The sequence below is a fragment of the Miscanthus floridulus genome, chromosome 6, assembly GCF_019320115.1.
Source record: "Miscanthus floridulus cultivar M001 chromosome 6, ASM1932011v1, whole genome shotgun sequence".
NCBI lineage: Eukaryota > Viridiplantae > Streptophyta > Magnoliopsida > Poales > Poaceae > Miscanthus > Miscanthus floridulus.
In genome coordinates, this window is record NC_089585.1 from 98,341,866 (window position 1) to 98,352,460 (window position 10,595).

Here is a 10,595-nt window from a genome sequence, read left to right on the forward strand (position 1 = left end):
CTCTTGTTAGCACTATATTGATTTCCTGCTTACATATTCTAAGTGCTATTTTAGTGGTGAACTCCTGCTTTGAAATGCTTAAAACTTCTTATAATTCTTAAACTTCACAACTTGTGCATATGATCAACTTGAGCATCTGCTAGCACAACAATCAATTGCTGCACACATAGAACATCACCACTTAGAGCATCTTTTCATTCTGATTGCTATACCCCTGAGCTCTTGCATTTGCTGCAATCCTGTGCATTCATATTTTGAGGGGGAGTTGCAGTTTTGGATAGCTTTCTGAGTGCATGTATCAACAAGGGGGAGTGACACACAAAGTTTCCAAGGGTGAGAAATCCACCCAAGAGGGAGAGTACCCAAGTTGAGCGTGCATTCATTTGTGAGGAACTCCATTTGTTCTAGGGGAGTTGCATTTTCAGTTTCTTTGCTTGTTGTGTTGAGCCTTTGCCTCTTTCTGGAGGACTAGCAATTTTAAGGCGTTTTGAGCTTTGTTAGTGGTGTTGAGCCCACTCTGCCTCTTCTTGCTCATTTCAAATGACCCTTGTTTTGGCTTTTCACTAGCTTTTGGTCATTTGGGTGAGCTCTCTTTTTCTTCTTCTTTCTTCTATTCTCAGCTATTTGTGTGTTGGTGTTGACAATGCACTCATCAAGGGGGAGATTGAGAACACATGGTTGATATGTGCCCATGGTGTTCAGTGTGATGAGTGATTGTTAACGGGATTCACGCTTCGGGTTGAGTGTGTTCACTAATCGTGGCGTGAGTTGGGTTGTGCAATATGTCTCTTGACTATGTTGGTGCGCAGGTGTGGAACTCGGAGGCGGTGGTCGATGGTGAGGTGAAGGTCAAGTAGAGACGGGCCATGTCGATGGACCGGGAGCAGTGAAGGATGAACGTGATGCTTGGACTGAGGGATTAGAGCGCCAGAGGACCAGCCACTGTGGCTAACACCTGGGGACATCGATAAGCACATGTGTACATGACAAGTCAAGACGGTGGTCGAACAAGTCTAGCAGAGGCTGGAGAACTTGGTAGCTCGGTGGTCGAGGACGACGGTGACACGTGTACGCAGCGCGGGGGATGCATATGGAGTACGCTACTCGTGGACGGTTTGGTGGTTTGAGCCTCAAAACCACCGATAGACGGTTTCTGGGTTTGGGCCTCAAAACCCGGGCGGAAGGTTCCGAGGAGGAACGGGGTGGCACGTGGCGTCATCGCTGAGGCTTACGTCGAGGCAAAGCTAAGTCATGAAGGGCGTGTGGCTGTCGGATTAGCAGAGCTTTGAGTTGGACCATAATACCCTTTGGGTTAGGTGGTTCGCTCAAAATATCTAGGGGCACAAGTGAAATGTGTAATAGGCCTATAAATAAGATGAGGCTGCCTCCACTCAGTCCTATCACTGTAGTTTTAGTTTCCAGTTCATCTCTCTAGGCTTTGTCTCCCTAGCCCTCTGCTGTAGTGATCCGCAGGTGATTTGAACTTGTGTTCATCTGTGTAATCCAAGATCCAGATCAAGCTTCTTGAAGGCCATAAACCCCAGCTCTTTATGGACCACCATATTGTCCATAAAGAAAGGGTTAGCAATTTTCATGTGCTTTAAGTCTGCCATATACAGAGCGAGCGATTCTGAACGAACCAAAACTCGTATACGGTCAACTAACATATACGTCCTTTTTCTGTCACGATGACCAAATAGTCTGTGATTTGGAATGGGGGTGAAACGGGTCCTCTTTGAAGAAATTCTAAGTGACTGACACTTGATGCCGGGGACGACTTGAATTGTTCTCTTTCGATATCCAATATCTGAATTCTATCTTTAGATACTCAATATATGAATTGTACATAAATTAACAAGAGGACTATAATCAATTGAATATACACGTAATTTACAACTTCTATGTTTTTTAATCGACTTACATCATGTAGCAGACATCTGACATATGAGAGCTAGAGCTGAAAAGACGTGTAACTCGATGGCAATGGAACACTGTGTGGATTGATTCGGGCAGCTGTTCATGAACACCAAAACATCTGCGTCTCAGCACTGTTATATGACTTCGCTTCAAGGCATCCCCATGAACATGATACTTTTTGCCAGACTTATTAACTATGAAGCCTGCAAAAAGTTGGTATAGGTTAATTGATTTCTCTTTAAACAGTCAATAACCGATGGTATAGAAATTTTTTTAAAAATGACAATAATTAACATTAGTATAATATATAGGCATAAACATAACTATAGCATTGCATGTAGACAACTATTAACATGAATAGTATAATATATTGGCAAAACGGAAAGCGTACCACGTAATTTGCAGAAAAATGCAACACGCATTCAGAAAATAACAGTAACGACACTCCGGATCTAAGAATTTTGACTTACCCGTGATAGTCTTCTGGTCCTGCTCCACAAAGACATTTAGTACGTCTTTATCAATAGATCGCAGAAATCTGCCACGTGTACTGACTTCTGGTGCAGGACAGAGAACACTATCAACAACCTTGTAGTTCTTGCTTGAGCCTCCAGTCTTTCTAGACCTGCAAAAGAGATGAGTTAATATATTGGCAAAAGGGAAAGTGCAGCATGTAATTTGGACAAAAGTGCAACACGCACTTTACAAAATAAGAAGTTACATATAAAGTAATGACACCCAAGACCTATTAATTCACTTACAATGGCACTCCTTTTGAAAATGATTCGCAGGGACCTTTGACATGCCTTTTTCAAAAGGTCCACGCTTGAGAACATCACTGTACTCATGGTAGTACTTGATCCTTTTGCAATAACTACTCTCAAGTTCTTGAATACTAATCAGCATAATATATTCGTTGGATCATCAACAAGTTGCTTTCAAAAGAGAGTACCCTAAAGTATGAAATATACAAGCACAAACTAAAACAGCATAGGATTCAAACAGACAACAAAATCCAGGATCAACAGGCAGTGTGTGGTGTGCAGCGGTTCGGCGCAGCCACAATGGTGCTAAATCGCTGCATGTGGCACCGTTGCTCCTATGTATGCAGGTTATGGCTAGACTGTTATGGCTAGACTGAACGACTTCTTTCCTATTTCTGAAGTGTGATATATCTGCTATTTTGTACTGATCCTACCTCATTCTTTGTCCCCATTCCCCCCTGCCTCTTTTTTGTTCACCTTACTAGATCAATGTAGGTTCTTTGATGTTTCCTGTGATACACTGAGGCTGCTTCTATGCCTGGGTTGTACAGTCAACATAGATGGTGGTCAGGATAACATGAACAGAAAACATGTCATTGTTTAAATTGTTTGCCTACCTATACCATCCCCAACTATACATACCTCAAGCTCAAGATCCCTCTTTGGTCTACTGAGAACAACTTCATGTTCTCAGTAAGCAGAACAGAGAACGAAAATGCTGAAGGTACACTCCTGGAAATGAAATTAGGAACATCAGGAGGATGCCCAAAGCAACAAGACTCTAAGAGAGTAGCACATCCTGGGCCAGCGTTTGGTAGAGAATGTGAGATGCAACCAGTTAATGCTTCTACCACCAGTAAAGGGAATGATGTGGGGACTGGTGATCATGGTATGGTCTTTGCTAATCCATTACAAAATGAAAATGAGGATCTGCGTACACACATAGTGAATTCTACAATAAAGTTGACAGAATCTTGCAACTTAAATGGTAAAATTGAAAACATGGTGCCAACGAAGAGCAAGAGTGAAACATTGGCTCTTGGGAAACCACCAGATGGCAAACGAAAGGCTCCCTGCTTATTTGGAATGCTAACACTGCATTCCAAATCACAAGCCACATATTTCAATGATTCCATATCTCCGGGCATTTGTTCGTTGGGTGCGTAGAAACAGTTCACGACTAAAACTAATACTTTGTACAGTGGTACAAATCATGCATCAGGTGAGGCTATTATGAGATAATCTATCTTGGAGCTTACTCTTCTGGTACATCTGCAAAAAGCAAAACCTATTTACCAGGGTGTTTGTGTTGAAAGTTTTACTTCATAATGCCACTAAGAAAAAAAAATAGATTCAGTCTCAATGCAAAACTGTAATAGCTTTACTCACTGTAATGCTATTTATATATTTGTTCTTACTTCTTTGTAGGCTTTGTGTCATCATCAACACACAAGGTACTATACCAGCCTGGTTTTTGCAACCAAAGGGGGTAGTCCTCGCAAACCATGGAATCATAAAACTTTATTTAACTTCATGCATATAGTACACGTGAGGCAGATAGAGCTTTATTTTCCTCCATGCAATCTTCTTTTAGTTTCTGTAATTTTACCAAGTCATTGTGCTATCCTGCATATAGAAAATTATGAAACTAATTCTTACACACACAAAAAAGCCTGAAATTTAAAACGTGCATAATGCAAAACATAACCAAAGCCTGAAATTTAAAACGTGCATAATGCAAAACATAACCTCAGTCTCTACAGTGTTTTGCCTTACGATATGTTGGATACCTTTCCGCTCGTTCCGCATTCATCATGAAGAACGACATCGTAAAAAGTTATGTCATAACTTGTACTCCGTCTGTTCCAAATTATAAGACGTTTTGTCATTTCTAGATGCATCACTTTTGCTATGCACTTATATGTACACTATGTCTAGATACATAATAAAAACAATGTATCTAGAAAAGTCAAAACGTCTTATAATTTAGAATGAAGAGAGTAGTTCTCATTATTTTATTGTGAACAGCTTAGAACTTTTCCACAGGACTCTGGTTCTCCAAACATTGCAAAATCTGAGCGGATAGTAACTTCATCTATCCAAGGAGTTTCAAGCTGCAGTGGAGGAAATAAAACTCTGAATGTGAGTGCAGAAAATTACAAGTCTTGTCCGAAAGAAACATGCACCAATAAGAAAGAATGGAGCATGTCAAAGACATCAAGCATGAACATGGATCTAGTTCTTTTTCAGATGAGCAGAATGACAAATCCAATTTCCAGTGCTCTAATTGAGTCAGCAGTATGTTTAGAGCCAAGTGACAAGTGGCTCAAACGTCTGCAACATGATATCTTAGATCATCATTTGCCTTGTTCCAAGAGATCAAAGGTTGGGGATGGCTTGCCACCGGAAGGAGCATGTACCGTCTTTGGTCAAGAGGTTAATTTTGATATTAAAAAAGCCGACGTGATCAACCAGGCAAAGGAGGTCCAGCTAAGGTATGGAAGATTGATTAACAAACAAAACCTAAAAGGCTCTCTCATTTCGGCAAAAAATCTTAACCGTTGGATAGGAAGATGGTGCCAAGGTAGTGCCCCTATTTCCCATGGTGCTTCAAATGCTGAAAAGGAAACACTGAAGTTTAATACGCCACCTGATGGTCTTGAAGGTCAGTTTCCAAGCATTGCTGCAATGGCAATGACGGGGCGAGCAATGAACAAGCTGCGACCGTGTGAACTTCAGAAAAGGGGCCCTTCGGTAGCGTGGAAGACACAGGGGTTGTGACAGTTGAGAAAGTGTGCTCATCTTTGTTCTGCGCATTAGCTATTTAGTTCTCGCCTGTCAGCAGATATCTACGGGTAAAAAGATTGCTACACTAATATAACTGTCACACTGTGACTACCATGAGTGAGAATATGTGTTTTTTAATCATGTTTGTGAAGTCATTAGCTATTTAGTCATTAGCTATTTAGTTTCTTCGTCCTTTTTTTGCCTCTTTTAATTGTAGTATAATGGCTGTATGATGCATTGAATTTTTGTGAAGTTCCTTTTGTGTTCCATGAAACACAAGATTGCAATATTAATGGATATAAACAAGCGTGCCTTTATCCTTCCTTGAACAATGTTGAACAGCACCGGTGTAACTTGGTAGTATTTGTATTGCGATGTTTGCCCTATAATTCCACTGTAGTCGACGCTAGAAAGGTCCTATATGAAATAGACTGAAGTTTATTGCCATAAAATTTCCGTTCTTTTTTTACTTTGTTTCATCAAGTGAGTTTCGGTGTAAATATGCAAGTGTATCGCAAAACAAACTCTGAACAGATATTACTTGCATCTGGAAATAATTGTACCTTCTTATTGTTAGAAGAAATGGAGCTCACTCCATTCCAGAGGCAACAACCCAAACATGTACATGAGCTAGGCATATATGCATTAGGTCCCTTACACAAAGAGGAAAATATGCTATACAACATATACATCTAACACTCCCCCTCAAAGTAAGGGTGGACCACAAAAACTGAGTTTGAAACGAACTGATGCTGGGCTCTCCGTCTGTGCCTTGGTGAAGAAGTCGGCCAACTGAAGCTCTGAAGGCACGTAGCGAAGAGTAATGGCATCATCCTGCACTTGTGTCCGAGTGTAAGACGCATCAACACCGATATGCTTGGTGAGCTCATGCTTCACCGGATCACGAGCTATGCTGATAGCACTAGTACTGTTAGACAAGAGAGGGCCGGGGTTGGCACAGAAACTAAAACATCGAGATTCTCAAGCAACCAGCGCAACCAAGTAACCTGGCCTTATACCATGTTAGGTTTCATGCACCAACCAGATGAACTCAAAAGCTTAAGCGATTAGGAAGAGGTGGACAATCCAATAATACTTCACAACACTCCCACTCACATGTAGCCAAAACAAGGCGTAAACAGTGGAAATAAAGAAGGGAGCAGATGACTTAAAAGATGTCTCTACCAGGACTCGAATTTGAGACCTCTGACTTTGATACCATGTCAGGAGGAATGAAGCTCATTCTATTCTAGGGGCACGGCCTAAACATGTACATGATGCTGGGCATATATGCATATAGGCCTTTATACAAAGAGGAAAAATATGCTATACAACATATACATCTAATACTTATCTCCGGTCTCAGTTTCCTTAGGAAGATCAGCTGCTTTTCTCATGCTCGTCTGTTTTTGCCATCTTTCTCAATCTCCTCTCCTCTAGTTGTGAATCTTAAGGGCTCCTTTAGATTCATAGGAATTTTATAGAAATTATGTACAGTCATTTTCACATGGAAAACACAGGAAACATGATTAAATCCTAAGCGATCTCATTTCAATCTCATTTCGATTTCGATGGTTGAAACATGAACCAAACACACAGGTGGCTTGCCTTGCCTCTGCCCTGTTGGGTTTTTTTGGAAGCCCTATTGGGTTGGGTGGCAGGCCAGGGTGGAAGCATGACATGAGTAAGATGAGTAATTGGAGGTGGTGGGCCCAATCACTATTCGGCGCCCGTGCGTCGCTAACCATAACGACGCACACGACGTCTGTGCACCGGAATGGAGGAAGAAGGGGGCGGGGGCAATGGGCGGGTGATGGGCGGAACGGCCGGCGGCGAGGGCGCCGTGGCGGTGGCGGTGGACGAGGCGGCGGCGGCAGCGACAACGACGACGGAGGTTAGGGTTAGGGTTAGGGTTAGGCCTCTCTCTCTCCCTCCTCGGAGATTTTGGCCGGCCAGCCTAAAGGTGGCCGTGACACAGCGGTGGTGGAGGGTTGGCCGGTGGTGAGCGAGGTGGCGGCGCCGCCGCCGAGCAGGCAAGGTAGGCGGCGGGAGCGAGCGCCAACGAGGTTTGGGGAGAGCGGGCTCGTCCGGCGGGGGCTGGAGGTGGGTAGGGAAGTCACCGGCGGCATGGGCGGTGGTCGAGATAGGCGGGGGAGGGGATGGTCGGGGAATAGGATGAACAGTGGGGAGGCGAGGGAGAAGAGAAATAGTGTGCGCCAGTAAATGTCTTGGCGAGTCGGGTGGTGGGCCGCGTGAAGCAAAATCAACTAGTCTGTTACTATTTGGCCTTTAGAAATACTGCCACGCCGGATTACCGGGCCGTCAGCTACCCATAAAAGTGTCGGCCCGCCGAAGTCCACCTACTGTCTACCGATCTTTTCCTTCCAGCCTCAAATCCCGTTTTCCCCATCCAAACAATCCCCACGAGGGGAACCATGGCGCGGTACTCCCCACCGTCGCTGCGACGCTTCTTCCGCTGCGCCGCCAGCTCCACCTCCCGAGCCGGAGGCAGCGGCACTGGGAAGAAGAACCTTGTATTCTTGGGATCGCCCCAGGTACTACCGCGCCTGCAGAAGCCCAGCTTCTCGGTTCGTACTCAGGTTTTGGTGGTCTTATTACTGAACTCGGACCGCACCTCAGGTGGCCGCGTCGGTCCTGGACAAGCTGCTGGGCGCGTCCGGCTCCCCGGAATCCGCATTTAAGGTGGCTGCCATCGTGACGCAGCCGCCGGCCGCCAAGAACAGGGGGAGGAAGCTGATGCCGTCGGCCGTCGCGCAGTTAGCGCTCGACCGCGGGTTCCCAGAGGAACTCGTCTTCACGCCAGAACGAGCCCGGGAGGTACCTTCCTGACAACCACTCTCGAGTCTTTCTTGGTGCTCCTGTAAGGCTATGGAGGACTTGGGTTCTAGTGATTTCTGGAGCAATGCAGGAGTCGTTCCTGTCGGCCTTGAAGGAAGTGGAACCGGATGTTTGCATAACTGCTGCTTACGGGAACATTCTGCCCCAGAAATTTCTTGATATCCCATCGTGCGGTACGACTGGTTGTCCAGTACCTGTTTTGCCTTTTTGTTACCCTAGTTTTTGCTGTTGTTGCACAATGCACAAGAATTGCCTCATGTTCAAGCATAAACAGTCAGTCAACTAGGAGTCCACTGTAATTGACTAGGAGGTAGGAACTGCTCTTCACGTTTCCAGGGGTAAAATTGAATTTACTAGCAACTACTGCGTGTGTACCTGCAGTAACATTTATGTGTATCTGGCTATTGCAGTTATACCTGCAATGATTTCGTAACACCTATAATTGTAATTCAGATCTTGAAACTAAAGAAAAAGTGACATTGTCATGGCTTGTATATATAAACATTGGTTCATATGTAGGCTGTATAGGTATGGCATGTATTACCATTGGTTTCATTATGGAACTCCCATCCACTTCTCAGATAATCTTATCTTTCGAATGGTAATCAAATAGCTACTGCTTTCTATGCAATACAATGGATTATGAGTTTGTCCTTAGTCAAACTATTCTAAGTCTGACCAGTTTATTTATAGAGAAGTGTATTAACATCTCCCAAATCAATGAGGTAAATTATGAAAATATATCTTGTAATGTATATAGTAATGCTCATTTGATATCGCAAATATCATTGTTCTTTTCTATAAGCTTGGTCAATTAGGACAAACTCAGAATCCATTTTGTTCCAGGACAAAGGTAGTTATCTAAAATATGAAGATTAGGGCCAGGCCTGAGGCATACATTATGATTCAGAGTTCAGGCCATATTATCAGATTCTATTCTGAGTTCATAGTTAAGCTAATTTAGAAGAATTGGTGTTTAAAACCTTAGTTTGATAAAATTTGGGCATGTTGTGTTTTGGGTATTCAAATGCCTCTCAGAGCCATAAGTCCTGATCATCTGTCATGTATCCTTTTATTTAGGCACAGTTAATATACACCCAAGTTTGTTGCCTCTATATCGTGGTGCAGCTCCTGTGCAGAGGGCACTGCAGGTTTGAATGCTCTCCATTTACAATAAAGTGACACTGGAGTATGTGACACCTTTTATTTTATATATTCTTTATTTCTGTAGGATGGTGTTGCAGAAACAGGTGTTTCCCTTGCATATACTGTTCGTGCGTTGGATGCAGGTCCAGTGATTGCGTGTGAAAGGTTTTCTGTTGATGAATGTATTAAGGTAGGTAATATTCAGTGTCTTCCTAGTTTGATGTTTCATCTTGACGATTCAAAGTTATATAATAGAAATTCTACAGTTCTCTCTTTTTTTAACATGGGCATGGATATATGATTAAAAATAAATAAATGGTACCAAATGGACATTTAGGCCTCCCTGTTCTTGTTCGATCATATAATATTAAGTGGAGAAATTGGTTGGTGAGTCCCAGGGCCCCATTAGGGATAACTTGATTCGCAAAATTGTGCTTTGGCTGCTCGTTATAAAACTGGATGTCACATGTTGAAGAATTTAATGCATAGTAGATTATGAATTATCACTGTGCATTTGTACTTTATGTGAGGTGCATTTCTGGAACTAAAACCTTCCACTGCTCAACTAACATGATATGATTTTCGTTCTACAATCTACTGAAACACATTTCTTTGCAGAATTTGGTTAGTTAGCACTAAAGAAAAGGTGAAGCATCAGAATACGGCTAGATGTTTGGTTATCAGCATGTTACTATCCTTCATTGATCATATTGTATGTCACTTTGTTTGTTTGCAGGCACCAGAGCTACTTTCTATGCTGTTTGATTTAGGTAAAGACCACAGACTAACCATAATCTATGAAAGGTCATTATTCTACGTGGTCATTGTCATGAAATTGGTCCTTGTATACCTTCTAGAAGCTTACCTGCCCTAATGGCAAGTTTTCTGCTTTACTTTCTCACTCTTAGCTGGGTCTTCAAATTAGTTGAGTAGTTGACTGAGTTTTGTGAATAAATAAACAGGATGGATGATTTTAGCACTTTGTTTTCTATTCAGACCTGGTAATTTTGATACTTGTATTGACAGGATCCAAGCTATTGATTAATGAACTGCCATCCATTCTTGATGGTTCGGCTAAAGAAAAGGCACAACCACAGGATGACTCCAAAGCTACACTGGCAC

The 10,595-nt window shown here is 42.8% G+C and overlaps 1 protein-coding gene across 1 annotated transcript; it reads left to right on the top strand.

The window, feature by feature from the left end:
• The first annotated feature begins 3,365 nt into the window (after positions 1-3,365).
• On the top strand, positions 3,366-5,462 carry LOC136460874 (F-box protein At2g16365-like). Its single transcript, XM_066460412.1, has 4 exons — positions 3,366-3,749; positions 3,849-3,903; positions 4,110-4,135; positions 4,728-5,462. Exons 1-4 carry the CDS (start codon positions 3,366-3,368, stop codon positions 5,460-5,462), a joined length of 1,200 nt encoding a protein of 399 aa, XP_066316509.1.
• Positions 5,463-10,595: the final 5,133 nt, after the last annotated feature.

Excerpts from the sequence above, each read along its gene's own strand:
- LOC136460874 (XM_066460412.1), top strand. The coding sequence starts at position 3,366 with ATGTTCTCAGTAAGCAGAACAGAGAACGAAAATGCTGAAGGTACACTC. Across the intron at positions 3,750-3,848 it reads CACCAGATGGCAAACGAAAG|AAACAGTTCACGACTAAAAC; the intron begins GCTCCCTGCTTA and ends TTGGGTGCGTAG. Across the intron at positions 4,136-4,727 it reads TGTCATCATCAACACACAAG|GACTCTGGTTCTCCAAACAT; the intron begins GTACTATACCAG and ends ACTTTTCCACAG.